The sequence below is a fragment of the Onychostoma macrolepis genome, chromosome 08 (genome assembly GCF_012432095.1).
Source record: "Onychostoma macrolepis isolate SWU-2019 chromosome 08, ASM1243209v1, whole genome shotgun sequence".
NCBI classification, from domain to species: domain Eukaryota; kingdom Metazoa; phylum Chordata; class Actinopteri; order Cypriniformes; family Cyprinidae; genus Onychostoma; species Onychostoma macrolepis.
In genome coordinates, this window is record NC_081162.1 from 14,602,124 (window position 1) to 14,618,855 (window position 16,732).

Genomic DNA, 16,732 nt, shown 5'->3' on the forward strand with positions numbered 1-16,732 from the left:
CACACAGAAGTCACTTTCAAAGGAAAGATGCTGTAAAATACTAAAAATAGTATGCAGACATTCTATATTGAACATAGTCAAGGTCACAAGAACAAAGCCAGTTCAATGGAAGCTATTTAAAATTCATCCTTTCACTAAAAGCAGGTAATATTGAACAGGCATCCCACTGCAATGGCTGTAAGAGAGTGATGTATGTTAATCGGACATTGTCAGATGGTTTCTGTCTTTGGGTGTGGTCAATAATCTTTTAAGCCAAGTCTCACAGAGTTTAATATTACAACATACACGATTAACATAAAAGATAGAATGAGCAGATGATCTATTGTGATTCCACCCAGATATGACAGGACTGACCGCAGTCAGGAAACTCACATTAAAGTGGAATCAGTTTTGTTTATACGGAGGAATGAAGAAGAAATCTTTTCTGTTTAGCAGAAAGTAGTGTAAAGGGGATTTTTGAAATGAGTCCTTGGTCCTGGTTCACAATAAAAGCTCTTGAACGTCCTTACACACACACATTCATACCATTCTCCCAAAACCACACTATTCTGCCAACTCAGAGATGATTGAGGTGAAGAATTTCAGTGGGTACAGTGGAACAACAACATATGCTTTTTCTCTTCCTTTCACATGTGTACTGTAGTCTATGTTCAATTCAATTAAATTCAAATCATGTTTATTTGTACAGTGCTTTTCACAATACAGCTTTGCTGAAAATTAAAGTTTCTAAATTATTAGTAGTAGCTTATCAAGTTGATGTCCATATGGCAGAAATGTACAGTAAAAATCATGCAGATAGTTAATGATGTAATCAAACAGACAGTGAACACTATTAACAGCAATGTTGTGATCAAACTTAAAGCAAAATTTGGTAGTTTTGTATGTTGTTTCAGGGTTGGCATCATCTGAGGTCCTCTGAGGGGTTAATTCATATTTTATAACTGATGCGGAACTTAATATGTCTCACAAAAACTTTGAATGTGTCAACATTATCTCTTCTTCTTCATAGATACAGTCTATTAATTCATACATTAAAAATAATAATAATAATAATAATAAATAAATAAATGTTTGTGGGAGAAGTATGAAGTTGAGAGATGAATGAGTGAGGATGAGTGTCACACAAGACATATAAAAACTTTAGAAGCTATATATTACGGTCTCGACTGTGTATCACAGAAACAATATTTTTCACATTAAGATAATGATATATCAGTCATTCTTGAGAAGTGGGACAAAACAGGGTGCAAAATTGAAAAAATAAAACCTTGTACTCGGACAAATGAAACTACATTTATGTGTCTTATATGTACTAAGCTACTGAGCTATGCTTTGATACAACCTCCCAACTTTTCTCTTTTTTTAACAAAATGTGCTTTTTACCTTGGACTGTGTAATATAATTTCAACTTTATCTTTAACAGCATTCAAGATGTTTTTAACATTTCAAAACATATTCTCATGTTAGCAGACAGATTACACTCTCACATGTGACCAAAAATTCAATGCAGTTCATGTAGTAGACATTTTGTTTTTTTCTGTTGATGCTAGATGCTAATGGAACCTGCTTCAGGAGAATAAAATGATCTAAATATTTCAAATAATTTCCTCAGAAATTGGAAGATGGTGTTGACATATCATGGTTGTGACCAGGAAATATTAACATTAGGATTTAAAATATTCTAAAACTATAAAACTGACCAGAGCCTGTCTGACAGTGTTGTACTCTGCAGAGGAAGACTGTGGCAAGGGGGTCCTTTAGAGTGACAGCTGCCCCTGATATTCCATGATTTTATTACATTTTAATGAATGTCTGACTGTGTTGACAAAACGTGGGGACACAACTTTGAAACCTTATGAAACATGCATGTGTCACTGAAAAACAACCTTGCTTTGATATGAGATATTATCAAGTGTTGCTTTTGATAAACAAGCTCTTTTTTATCATAAAAAAAAAACATTTGTATCCATTTTATAGCATATGAATGATTGAACCCTTCTCTGTGGACACACTGTTTTAGATGTAGTGAGAAGACAATAAGTGTCATAGATTTCACATAATAATGATAAAATTAAATTGAAGGGTATAATAGTGTTAAATACATTCTATTATTAATCCCCATAACATTTACAATTGAAAATATTTTTATTTTTTAAACCTGATAGCAGTTACAATTGCTGGACATGTTTTGTCCCATGTCTCAAGAATGACTGATATACCATATCTTACCCTTTAACCCTCACAGAGACCTGCTCACCTTATTAGATTTAAAGCAAAGCATCATCTGGCAGATTTATGAACCTTTCCAACACCAAAGAACACTTCAAATGTCCTCACAAGTAGATTTTCTAAACGTTTTAAGATATTTAAGAGAACATTTTCAAAATGTGGCCTTCAGAAGTGTAGACAAATCTGTACATGCACACACAGAAAAATATGCACATCACGCAGTCGAATAGACCTTTAAAATAAATATGATATATAAATTAAATAAAAAATAATATAGGCCTATCAAAGATGATATTGAAAAAAACTAATTGATTTGTGAACTGAAAAAATAATGAAAAAGCATATCATTGGTAAACAAGTTAAAACTATTAAGAGAGTGTTTTTTTTTATTTGTATATTTACTTATTAAAAATAAAAATAATCAAAAATATTTTTTACTTCATTCATTTCAAGTCACTTGATGCACTTCATTTAATTTAAAATAAAGTTTTTAAATAAATACGTTTAATATGCAAATGGAACGTTCCTTTCGAGAGGTGCCCTCCTCTTTTCTTTCTCAGATGGTACAGTCCGTTTAAAGAGCAGCTCGGAGTCTCTGGTGCGTTGAACTCTCTCCACGAGAGCGCGCGGCGGAAAGAATCGTTTAGTGAAGCACGCTGTTTTATTCTCTCTTTACATACTCTGTTTCTCACTGTCTGTCTTTCTTTCTGACAGCCACATCCGAACATTAGACAGTATGGGACTCTAAATATCTTTTCTCACCTTGTGGATTTTGGGGGATTTCTGCGCTTATAAAATAGAGGACACTGACAGAATGGGATTTTAGTGCGCTTATAATGCAGCAGGCGATATGACTCGCTCCGTGGGTTCCGTGGATTCTCCCCGCAGGCGAAGATCCGGAGAATGATGGACGAGAACAAGCAGCTCGCGCAGCGGATCGATGGCGCGATCCAGTGCGCGAAGCAGGAGGTGGCGAACCTGCGCGCGGAGCTGTCAGCCACCGGCCACAGACTGGCGGAACTCGGCGAGCTGGAAGAACCGGGCGAACCGCAGGAACACCAGCAGCAACAACAGAACCATCATGGTAAGGAACCGCACCTGTGAGTCTGTGTGACCGCTCATATCGCTTACCTGTGTGACCTTCGAGTGAATGGCAGAACAGATACAAACTCTAACTCTTCCTCCGATTCATTCTAGTGGGTTAGTAAGGTGACTTTTCCCCCCCTCTCAGTTTCAGCAGCTGGTGTTCCAGAACAGTTTTAGTAGCCTATGTTTTTGTGTGAACATATCAGAATGATTGTGTTAAGAAAAAGATTGTTTATATTCATCAGCATGCTTTAGATCAGTATCAGAAATCAACTTTTTGTTAAAGACAAAATTAAGACATTTTCCCCACTGAAATGTTTTACCTTTTTGATGCCATTTTTTCTAACAATTAATTCACTTAATTGGAATGGTACAGTGCCAAAACCCATGTGTAGGTAATATTATGAAATGTTACATAACCAATACCAAAAATTCACTGCAGTGGAAATCTAGCCCCAATGTTGTGAACATCTCTGCATTTTTCTTACTTTTAGATCTATCCCTTGCTTAAGACTATAAGACAAGACTATATCCACAAGAGAAACTGTTTTACTGACAACCCAAGTAATGTAATCGAGCACAGCTCGTGTTTCAGGAAATGGCCCTTCCTTTTATTTTCCATTAATGCCGTCAGACTAAGTGTACCACGCTATAGAAAGGCTCTCCTGCTGTTCTGTGTGCTGTTGTAGCCGCCATTGATTGATTGGTCAGTCTCGTGATTGTCTCTAAGCTGTGTGGTGTAGGTTGGGATGGCTTCTGTTTGAGTCTCTTGGGTGATCAGAGTGAGTCTCTGTTTCTGATCCACCTGCGCTCACTGGGTGGAGTGGACACCCTGGGCTGGTTTGGGTCATAACATTTAACAGATGCTTTTTATCCAAAGCAACCTACTGTATGCCAGAGCCGCCCTGGGATTGTGTGCCTTGCTTAAGGGCACGATGATGAATTCATGATTGTGATTTCCATAATTACTGAACAATCTCAGATAATTACTGATGAACTAGATGTGCCCTGAAGTGACAGTGAAGCTTTGCTTCACCTTAGAAACATGCTGCCATTAATTTACACTTCTATTCTTAGATAATCAAGGTTAGTCTGTGTTTTTGATTAGCACAAATCCAGCTTGCACTCTAAAAGAATTATGCTGTCAAAACCTGTTAATTGACTAACTGTACGTTGCTGTAAAACTGTAAATGGTTTGATATCACATGTAATTTTACTGTAAAATACTGTTAAATTTGTGGTTTTTGCAAGTAAAAACTATACACTTCTCAAAATGCAAAACAATGAAATGTAAATTCCCAGTGCATGCATCATTAGGGTTGTGCAGATAGACGATAGTATCGTGTATCGACGATAGTCAGAGATATCGACGATAGCAGATGTCTTTGTCGATAGTCAAGACGATATTAGGCTTATTCTCCTATTAATGTATAAAGCTATTATTATTATTATTATTATTAGGCAGCCTATTATTATTGGGCTATCAAAGCACTTTGGAGGCTTCTCCTCCTCATTGGAAATGTTTTATATACGCACTCTAAAACTAAGCCCACATCAAAATTGAACTGCAGGGTGATAACCTTTATTTACAAATTAGGCTATGTCAAGATTGCAAAAAGAGACATCTTTTAACATCTTCTTGAACAGCTATGAGTGAACATGACGAAACTGCACCGGCAGCATTTCGTTTTCTTTACAGCACATTAACATAAAACATTGCTGCTTAGTCTTCATCATCGTTATTATTATAATAATTATTATTATTTTTTAAATGTAGTTAATAAGTTATCTGTCTAAAACAGGGCTTGTCATGGGGCGCGCGGTCCGGAGCGCTGTATGACTGATAGCCCATCCGTTTAATTTAACTTTACTCCAAAAATATGAACTTACCTGAAAATACTTTTATCTTTAATGTGTTCGTTTATGTCCGATATTTAGTGTTAAGCTGTTGGTCTTTAAAATAAATCTTTTAATTTTCAACTTGACTGATTTTTAGACTGATAACTTCCGCGCCGATGCAGCAAACTTGTCACAGTAGGACGCGCGGTCCTAATAGCGATTTATAACTGCTGTATTATGACTTTAATATAATATTTTTTATATTTAACATAATAGTTTTTAAGTATGTTTGAAAGTATATTATTTCGCTTATTGGTAGGCTACTTCCAGGCTCTCTCTCTCTCTCACTCACGCGCTGTTTAAAATGACCAAATAGTTATGAAACAGCCTATGACAAGTACAGAGAGTCTCTCTCTTGCCCCTCCCACCCATGCACGATAATATCGTGTATCGGCGATCTCACAGGCTGGCGATATGACGTTATGAAAAATGACCATATCCCCAACACTACACATCATATATGATTATATTATATTTAAAGAGTAATTAAAATGGTTATTAGTTGTGAAATATACAGGCACCAATATGCCATACTGTAATTAACATTTTTACTGTGGTTTTAACATTGAATGTCTGGCAACCACAGCTGCTGTATTTTTGCTTAAATTTAACAGGATCTTTTTTACAGTGTTCTATTATTATAGGGCTACTTGATTGGTCATTTGTGGTGTTCATTTTGTATATCGATTTCTAAACTGTATATTTGACCATTGTGTATGCCAAGGAATTATTTTATATCTGTTTATTTATTTATTTGGTAAGCGGTCGTATAACAAGTGGGATAATGTAAAGTCAGCCAGTAGTTATTGCAAAACATACCCCTTCTGAATAAATATTACAGGATGTTTAATTTGTGATGATGCCGGCTGACTGTACGTTATGCATTACATACATTGCTGCTATATAATAAGTTATAAAAGCATATAAAAAGAACAGTAATCTTTCCATTCCTCATCATTTCTCAGTTGAAATCTATCTCATAACTGCAGATGAATCCTGACACTCAGAGGATCACTGTGAGTCTTGCCCGCAGCTCTCTCTGATTTCTTTCAGCACTTCATTGAGAGCTCAGCAGATTGCGATCTTGTGTCTAATGTCCCACATCCACTCCAGGAAAGGCACTTTTCGGCCTTGAGTTTGGCTTGCCAAGTCACTTGATGCAATTTATTTATGTGTTCATTTATGCATTTGGCAGGCACTTTTATCCAAAGCGGTTTAGAAAGCATTCAGGCTATATATTTTATCATTACATGTATTCCCAGGGAATCAAACCTATGACCTTGACGTTGCTAGCGCCAGTTAAGCTACAGTATTTCAGTCTGGCCAATCTGTTTTCAGCTAATCGGGGACTTTGTTGTTGCATTTTGCCACATGCCAGAATGCAGGATGTGTGTATTGACAAAATAATGACTTATCAAGATGGAAAATCACACGGACACATGCACCCAGACATGGGCCTGTCGGTGTAAATGAGAACAGTGCTTATTTATCTCTTGGAAGAGAGAGTAGCAGTGCAGATGGCCCTACAAAGACCTGCTGCTAATGAATGAGACACTAAACGCATACAAATAAACACGCACACACACACACACACACACACACACAGTCTTGTCTGCTTGTAGTTAATTTCCCAATTATTGCATTGTATCTACATTAACTATGGGTTTTTATGGGATTCTGAGTTATTTTATTTGCTTAAAGATGATGTTTATGTAGCGTTTCCACACTATAGCCAGAAGAGAATGGGTCTAAGTGCACTTGGCCATATATCTGACTTATGTGATATTGATGTTTCTAAATTGCCTTAATGGCTTGGCTGCATAATTGTTTTGATGTAACAGCTGGTGGCTGCCACGCAAGTAAAAAATCTGGCTATTTCTGTTTATGGGAGTTACACTTGCTTATATACGTTTGAGAATGAGCTATTTAGTTATGATAAATCACTAACCAAGTAATTGCGCTTCTTTAGTTAATCTTGAGAGACAATGCCAACAGAAGGTTGGCTCCATACAGGTGAGCTTGTGTTCATCTTAGATTATGTCATAGGGGCTGTTCAAGTTCGAATTCCCTATCTATCTGTCTCTAGGCAGCAGTGTGGGTTGCTAGGCAATCTTCTCTCATTATGACATCACAAAGGGGAGGACTGATAATGCAGCTAAAAGCTTTTCTCCTTTCTCTCCATATATGCTCAGACACTCTCCAGCTGATCAATGCTTTTAGTTTATCCTACTGACATTAATGAGCTATTAAGCGGGTCATTAGCTCTTCAGATTTCGATTATGTTGCGTTGTATAAAAGTGATTATTTTCATAAGGGTGTTTGTCCATGTGCTTGTCTAACTATTATTAAAATGCTAAATAAATCCAGTTGTTTGTATCTCAACAATAGACAGGTGTTATGTATATGTATATGAGCGTGCTGTGATGGGTGCCGGCTGAAAGCAGTCCTGATCCTGATCCCTCAGACGTGTGAACGGCCTAATTTAAATGCAAGGCAAAAGATGAAACATCTTGACATATATCCACATCAAGCCTCTGGATTGAAGCAGTCAAGAGCTCAGCTCACTTTTCCACACCATTTCCACACACGGATCAAAAGGAATCACCATAATTTAAGATGTAAGGCTTTAAATGGCACTAAAGCAGCATTAAAGGTCAGGCTAAATCACCACCATCAAGTTAGAGACAGTTCCGGGCTCAGTTTTAATCTAATATTATTAGACATATGAGTAGGATGTGCTCTCGACTAATCCATGATACCTAATTCGCTCACTTATTTGATCCTGCTTGAATTCCTGATGGTGCTGACGGATGTTTCACCTGGCCTGTGATTCCGGCTCCTTTCTTGGAAATGATGGTAATTTAAAGTGAAGATGAAACGGAAGTATCAACGAATCTTTTCTTCCATTTTATTATGTACATCCGAATGTAAACGGATTATTGGAAAATAAATAATGTAGCATTAAGACTGGTTCTATGCATCGGTTGCTGCTTGGGTTTTGAGATGTGGGCGTTGCACTCAAAATTGTAGACATATGAATACAACCTTGCAGAGGTGGTCTAAATGATTAGAAATGTCCTGGAGTCAATTAAAAAATTAAACATATGAAGAGATGAATTGTTCACAGTAAATCTATAACATGCATTTAGAAAATAGAAACAGTGAAATTTCAATTCATGCCAGCTTTAACCTTTATTATACTCTATATACTTATACTCACTCTTGAATAATGCAGATTCAACTGATAATGGTGCCTCACTCTATTTTCTAATGATGTGGTGTCAGTCTTGTTGATGTTCACTCCCTCTTACCTCAGCAATGATTGTGACTCACTTATTTTCACACCATAAAACAACAAAAAAGCAGTCTGATAGTGTGCTTATGACAATATGACTGATTTGCTCTTTCATTGCTTTGAAAAGTCTGGTTCACTTGTTTTTTTTACAGTCATTATTAAATAATCAGCAAAAAAATTGGTCTTGCCCTCCCACTATTGACCAGAACAGTGAGTGTTTCGTATTGCTTTCTGCTTTAGCTAGCTGTTTTGCTGATTTGCCACTCTTGAGACACAGGATAGTCATAGACCTTTGTGACGTTTCAGGCTGATTCATGATTTCAAAGGGCAGAACTGCTAGTGATGTCATAATTAGTGAAAAAAAAATTGGCCAGGCAAATGAATCAACTGGTATTTGGCCATTTTGAGATGGCTGATCAAAATTGACTGTAAAGACTTAGATTTCAAATAAATGCTCTTCTTTTGGAATTTCTATTTATCAAAGAATTCTGAAATGTGTATATATTATGGTTTCCACAAAAATACAGCGCAACTTTTTTCAACATTGATAATAATGAGAAATGTTTGTGAATGAAACTTGTGAATGACGCATAAACATGATTTTCAGTTATCATCATATTCATTATTATTATCAGGAAATAGCTACCCTGCTCTCTAGATATCGGCGTCAGCTATTCAAGAAGTCATTTCTGTCAACGGCTACCTAGAATATTATTGTTTGTTGCTGGTTTGATGTGAAGGATTTTAAACGTATCCACACACTGCATTATAGAACGCTTAGAATCTGTTGTTTTTAAAGATCAGTTTTGTGGAAGCTACAGTCTGTCATGAGACCACAAATTGGGATTTTTATCTTTTGCTGCAACGCACTCTGCCGTAGGCATCCATTGAGCAATAAGAATCTCAGACATGCGAGTCCAATACCACATTTTTTCCCTCCATCCATTTCTTTCTCTCTCTATCCCTCTGTTTTCTCCCTTCATTTTTTTCTTTCATTTTTTTTTCTACAGGTACCACCGTGCATGCTGAACTGATGAACGCTGTAATCATAAATCTTTACTGCTGTGTTGGTGATATGTTTGGCTATCACCATTCTGAAGGTGTTCAGGTCACCTGACAGCTGCACGTGCTGCTGCTCCAATGCCCTTGATTGAAGCTATTTACTCCTCAAGAGCATTACAGTTTGTCTGATCTCTGTATGAGTCACTTTGTGGCTGTATTTAAACATAATAAATCATGAATGTACTCAAAATCCAAATATAATTTTTTCCACATCTGCCAAGGATGAATTAAGAATTTACTGGTCATGAATGTTTTTTTGTTTTTTTTTGTGTGTGTGGTATTACATTAAGAGAAAAACATGTTTTTGTGGGGGAAAAAATGGATAGTTATACTGTTAACGTGCCATATCACCTACCTTAAACCCTAAACGTAACCAATAGTGCTAACAAAAGCAAACATGAGATAAAAATGCATTTGGTGTGCCAGCATGCCATTTTAGTTTGTACTCTTTCACTGTGACTCTTTTATCATGACTTGTGCCCCACATCACAAGTCTAAGTGTTGTACCATGTCAAAAAAAGCCATACATATTTGATGTGAACATCAAAATGAATTAGTTTGCAAATCATGCACTACACTCTAAGGGCCAGTTTTACTAAACAGGGCAAATTAGCGCAAGAGTGCAATTCCAAAACGGCGCCGATGGGCATGGACATTTCTGCGGGTGATTTACTAACAGTGCACAAATTAAAGAACACGGACGCAATATCTCATTTACATATCGACCAACGCAATATACCAAGCGCAGCGCAAATTAGCGTAGTCACGAATAAACAATAAAGAAATAAATAAACCACAGTACATTGAAATGAACCGGAGGCCAAAAAATGAAGGGTTGCAACAGTTTTGATAGACCTGGTATTGCGTGACTCTTAGATGAGGGTTCCCAAGTAGTCTTTTATTTCCTGAAGCAAATTAAAAATAACATAGCTTGGCAAACGATATATTTGGATAATGTGTTCTTTCCAAATAAATTAATAAGCTACGTGTGGAAAACTCCTCTCCCTTCTACCACATGGTCTCTGTTCTCTGCGGTGCCTCTTCAAGCAACTAATTGTATCCATTTCAAGTGCAAAATAGTATAAGACATGCTTTTTTGGGGGGCATTAAATAATGGTGGAAATTCCAGTAATTTGACGAACACAAATATTAGTAAATCTTTTTTTGCGTGATTCATTTGAATACTCTCCTCCCGTAAATTTTGCATCTGAAAGGGAAACTCCTATAAATGCATATTCATTAAGGTCAGGCCAAAAATAACTGTGTCCATGCCTTTTCAGCGCTAATTTGTCACTGTGCGTCTTTAGTAAAACCTGAAAGTACTATTTTAATGGCAAAAGATGGTTTTGGCTGGCGCAAGCTGTTAGTAAAACTGGCCCTAAAAATGCTGGGTTGGTTCAACCCAACTTTTGGTCAAATATGTGCAAACCCAACTATTAGGTTAAATTTTTCAATTAAATTTTTTACTCAAAAGTTGGGTTAGTCCATAATCAACCCAAAGTTGGGTTGAAACAGCCCAGCATTTTTCAGAATGTATGGTAGGTGTTTTAAGGTCTTAACTTAATGTTGTGCAAGGAATCACATAAAAATAAGATTTTATTAATGGATAATCTGCGCTGATGCACCTGTAATCATAATTTGTTTAAAAAGCTATTAGAAATAATCTGTTTGTGGCTTACTGCCACTAGTGTTCATTTCAAATGGAAATGGCAGTGAATAGGTTTTTGGAGTTTGGCAAAAGAATTGACATATTTTACCAATGAGCTGGTGCTATTTGAAATTGTTTCTCTTTTGATTTAATTAAGAGAATAGATCCAAGAAAGGCAGACTAACAGTCAATATTTATGTGCAGCTCCTAATAAATGTACTGTTCAGCTGGCCTCAAAGTGTTTTTCTTTTCCACTTGCATTCATTGCTTGTTGAGTGTTAATTTTGAATCCCTTATGCAGCACATCCATAAGATGACTTCTCATTCACAGTTACAGTATAACTGGGTTGAATCTCTGTGAAAGTGTGTGTGGGGGGGAGAGGGTGTAAAGGGGCAGTCTGCGCAACCTTTGCACAGCATAGCTTTAAACTTCTCAATGAACTCACTTCACTCTTATGCCCTCACACACACACACACACACACACTTACTTCAGAGAGTGTCATATTCCACCTGCTCTGTTAGTATGGAAGATCTAGAGGAGCTGACAGGACAGTTTTGCCTCTCACTCTCTCTCTTTTACTTCTGTAGGGCTACAAAACAGAGGAAAAAAGTGAGTAGCTTCTTTGTCTGTGAGAAAGAGCAAATGCATTTGTTGTCATTCACACTGTGACAGTCATAAACCCGTGGAGCATGTGAGTTTTGCTCTTTGGTATGTAATCTGATCAGCCAAATTTGAATGTGCAGCCATATTTAAAGGTTAATGTGACTTGTGATAGGGTTTCAGTTCAATTTTTTGCTTTGTTGTAAAAGAGTGCAGTTGTGGTTGTTTTATAGTATGTAGCATAGTACTTTGGGTTACAGTTTTTAGCGTCTATGTGTGATTATATGTAGTTTTGAATATTACGTTTGTGGATTTTTTTTAAAAGAGTATCATCACAGTATGTTAAGAAGTAGATGAATCATAAACGTTTTGTGTTAATGTTTGAGTTGTGAGGGTCCAGTTTGTATGTGTTGGTGTTTGCCAGTGTTCACTATAATGTTAAACACAGATGTCGAGAGCAAGCTTATATCTGTTTACTGTTTGGCATCAGAACGACTGGATTGGGTTACCATCCAGAAAGAGAGAGAGAGAGAAAGTGTGTGTGTGTGTGTGTGTGTGTGTGTATTTGCTATTTACAGCACTCAAAGATGATATGCTTCTGAAATAAACCCTGTACCCTGCCTACCAATGAGGTTTGGGAGGTTACAGCTAGATGTCAAATTCTGTCTGGACAAACTGGAATTTTTTGGTAGGGGTTTTATGTGCATTTTGGATTACAGACATTATACTCAGCAATTACAGACTTTAATTCAAACCCAACTTCTTATTTGATGTCCTGGACTAAAATCAATTTTCCAATATTTAGGCTATTAAACCAGAGGTGTTTATCATTGCTGTGCCATCTGGACATTATTTTACTGGGATTCATGATGGAAAAAACTAGGAGATTTGGGCTGGCAGAGTTGTGGCATTAAATCTAGGAGGTTAAAAAGGCTAAAGGCTTTATTAAAAGCACTGACAGTTTTCACGGTGGTCTCTCTACATTTTAAAATCAGCAGTGCATTCAAATTCAGCACATATCAGCTTGATGAAGGCCTGAAGAGACGCTTGTGAGGGGAACATTGATCGCTTGTCATTCAGGGAATGTACAAGGCCATCAGCACAACTTCAGCTGATCGCTTTAAACAGATCTCTCTTTCAGTGTTATTAAAGGGGTCATATGATGCGATTTCTATTTTTCCTTTTCTTTAGTGTGGTATGTAGCTGTTTGTGCATGTATAAGAACAACCTGATCTCACAGAATTCCGTGTAATGTTCACGGACTTAATTAACCTCCGAATCTGTGGTGGCATCACGGAATCGCCGAAAATTCCGTGATGGGCTCACAGAAAAAATTCCGTGATGGGCTCACAGAAAAAATTCCGTGATGGGCTCACAGAACTGATACCAATGTAAGTCAGTGACAGGCATCAGCCGTGCTCCACGCACGGAAACCCTTAGCATCAATATGCCGACGCGATACTGGGAAATTTATCGTCATCATTATTGTTCAGAACTGGGTAGGTTTAGGGTAGGGGTGGGGTCAGGTACTCCAGTGAAATTATAACTGCATCAGAGTCACTCTTTTTACGTGGTCCGATGCAGCGCTGGTGTTGAACCAGTGAATCCGTGCGTGGACCACGGCTGATGCCTTCTGTGAGCCCATCACGGAATTTTCGGCGATTCCGTGATGCCACCACAGATTCGGAGGTTAATTAAGTCCGTGAACATTACACGGAATTCTGTGAGATCAGGTTGTATAAGAAATGCAGTTACAAAGCTCAAAGTCTCCCACAAAAGGATTTATTCTATCTAAAAGAGAAGGCTGATCCAGACCAGGCTAAAATGCCTCATTCAAACACGCCCCCACATGTCTACGTCACGATGTGGAAATATTTCCGTAATGCCGCCCAAATGTTCACGCAAAGAAAGAAGGCGTGGTTTCAGTAACCGCAGTAGTGTTGATGAAGCCATGTCAGGGAGATGCTGTGTGTTTCTGTGCAAATGCAAAAGCACTTAATTTGGCCTTCCGGAAGTAGATGCAATTAGGAATCATTAAGATTACTAACAGAACAGCACAACCCAAATGTTTGAATTTGTGCTAAGCATTTTATGGACGACAGTTTCATGAACCTAGGAGAGTACAAGGCTGGCTGTGCAATGGCTATTTCTAAAAAAAAAAAAAATGGGTCAGTTCATACCTTGCTATGACAATCTGGCGCTTCTGAATCAGCGACTGTAAGTATGTTTTGTTAATAGTTTAAGTATTTGCTATTGACTGTTCAAATGCAGAGTTTTGCACCGTGTATAGTATCGCGTCGTGTGAGAGAGAGACAGGGTCACGCATCATGGAGTCAGCTATCTTAATCGTGGTTTATGTACTGTAAATACATATGAGCATCATCACTGTGTCGTCATGCCACTCTGTTCCCCTTTTGGGCTTGAACTCATGGTAAAACTAAGGACATTATTAACTGTCTTTACATTTATTTTGAAAGCTGAAGCTCGCGATTATGGAAAGGGTCGTTACATTTCCGACATGCGCTTGTGGTGTTCGGCCAATCACAATGCACTGTGTCAGCTAACCAATCAGAGCAGACTGTGCTTGTCGGAAGAAGGGGCTTTGTTGAAAACGACGCGTTTGAGAGAGGCAGGGCATAGAGGAACTACAATAATGTACAGTATTGAAAAATAATGGGTTTTTTTTACATTAAGGCATGTCAACATATTCTGTTACACCAAATACACAAAATAATGATCTTTAAAATAGCATCATATGACCTCTTTAACTTGTTTGTGTCCCATGAACAGCTCATTCAGTGCATGGGTTTAATTCGGCACTGCCAAGCTTTTTTCATTTCTTATCATTTGCATTAATAATCTCTCAAAGTCTTGAGTCTCGTAAGTGGTGCACTCAAATTTAACCGTAATGAATAACGTCATGGTAAGAACTGAATGGAATAGTGTCATGGTTTGTCAGTAATTGTAGGTACTCAATTTCTGCTAAACCCCATTCCGAAGCCAAACTTATTTCATTCAAGTGCCTCTTAACTTTAAACCTTTGTTGTTGTTTTGAACAAGCAAATACAGCAAGCAAGATTTTTTTATTTTTTTACATTTAAGAATTCATGCATTTGCTTGGGGAAAAAGTAGGAGTAGGAGCTCCATCTTTCTACATTTGTTATCTTGCCATATATGGTGAAAAACTGTAAATGGTTTAACATTGAATTATATGTAAGCTCACTATAAAATACTGACAAATTTATGGTTTTTGTATGTAAAAACTGAGAATTACTGTAAACTTTATGGTGAAAACAGGGCAAAAGGGCATTCTCAGAAGTGCTGGTATGACGCATAACATTTTATTTTATATAAATAGGCCTAATTTTGTTTTCAAGTCTTTATCAATAATGTACATTAGGGTGTTTTGTGTTACATATTTCATTATTTTAGTGCCATGTGTTGGTGTTTAGTCTTTAGCCCTATTCAGACTGCATTTTTTTCTCATGTGGACATCTGAAAAAATAAATTTACAGTGAGAAAACTAGTGGATTCGAATGGCAGTTTATTCACAGTGGAGAAGCAAGTTCTGTGATCCTACGAACCTGGGAGAGTGCTGCTCACAGGGCCAGTTACATGATTGTCTGCTGAAAATAAAATTCATTTTATTTGCAAATGTATACTTATTTTTGTGTAAAATGTATTTTAAATAATAATTATGTAAAATGTATTCTTATTATTCCAAGCATATTTTAAAATATATAATCCTACTTATTATTTGATTATTTAATCTCTTTATTTAATCTCTTGTTGGCCACCAGGTTTGCACACATCTCAGGAGGGATTTTGTCCCACTCCTGCAGATCCTCTCCAAGTCATTAAGGTTTCAAGGCTGACGTTTGGCAACTCAAACCTTCAGCTCCCTCCACAGATTTTCTATGGGATTAAGGTCTGGAGACTGGCTAGGTCACTCCAGGACCTTAATGTGCTTCTTCTTGAGCCACTCCTTTGTTGCCTTGGCCGTGTGTTTTAGGTCATTGTCATGCTGTAATACCCATCCACGACCCATTTTCAATGCTCTGGCTGGCTTCAATGCCCTGACGGTACATGGCCCCATCCATCGTCCCTTTGATGCGGTGCAGTTGTCCTATACCCTTAGCAGAAAAACACCCACAAAGCATAATGTTTCCACCTCCATGTCTGACGATGGGGATGGTGTTCTTGGGGTGTCATAGGCAGCATTCCTCCTCCTCCACACACGGCGAGTTGAGTTGATGTCAAAGAGCTCAATTTTGGTCTCATCTGACCACAACACTTTCACCCAGTTCTCCTCTGAATCATTGGCAAACTTCAGACGGGCTGTACATGTGCTTTCTTGAGCAGGGGGACCTTGCGGGCGCTGCAGGATTTCAGTCCTTCACGCATAGGCATAAATCCCGGGGGGGACAGGACCCCCCCTAGCTGAGGGTTGTCCCCACTAAAAATATTATTTTTTTGTTATCAACATTTTTTATTTTTCATACATAACATCAAAAAAAAAAAAACAAATAAATAAACAAATAAATAAAAATACAAAATAATAATAAAAACAACAACAACAACAACAGACACATACTCAATATCTCAAAGTCCAGTCAAAGGGAGGGAGAGAGGGAAGGACAAGAAAAACACAAGCCACTCCTTTATACAGTCACGTATATCAAAGAGAAAGCACTGCCAAGCATCAATGGTAGAAGGCTTGGCCCCATTGATTCGTGCTGTTGTACATTCACAGGTCACTATTTGCAGGAGGCTACGGATCCAATATGTTTTTCCACACATGTGCGGTGTAAACCAGTTTTGTATTATTGTCTTCTTCGCAGCTGTAAAACCAGCAAACAACATTCTCTTTTGCATTGAAGTTATACAGAGACCAGAATCATCATTAAGAAC

The 16,732-nt window shown here is 37.5% G+C and overlaps 1 protein-coding gene across 3 annotated transcripts in view; it reads left to right on the plus strand.

Annotated features, from left to right (window-relative positions):
- Window positions 1-2,786: 2,786 nt before the first annotated feature.
- The window catches only part of kazna (kazrin, periplakin interacting protein a), a 42,354-nt gene continuing 28,408 nt past the window's right edge, over window positions 2,787-16,732 (plus strand). The window contains exon 1 of one of the 3 annotated variants that reach the window (XM_058784154.1): window positions 2,787-3,313. In XM_058784154.1, the coding sequence (XP_058640137.1) occupies window positions 3,133-3,313 (181 nt within the window). In that variant the 5' untranslated portion in view covers window positions 2,787-3,132. Of the gene's footprint in view, window positions 3,314-11,750; window positions 11,831-16,732 lie in introns of those variants that run through there. The other 2 variants (XM_058784153.1, XM_058784155.1) reach the window with 2 other exon arrangements.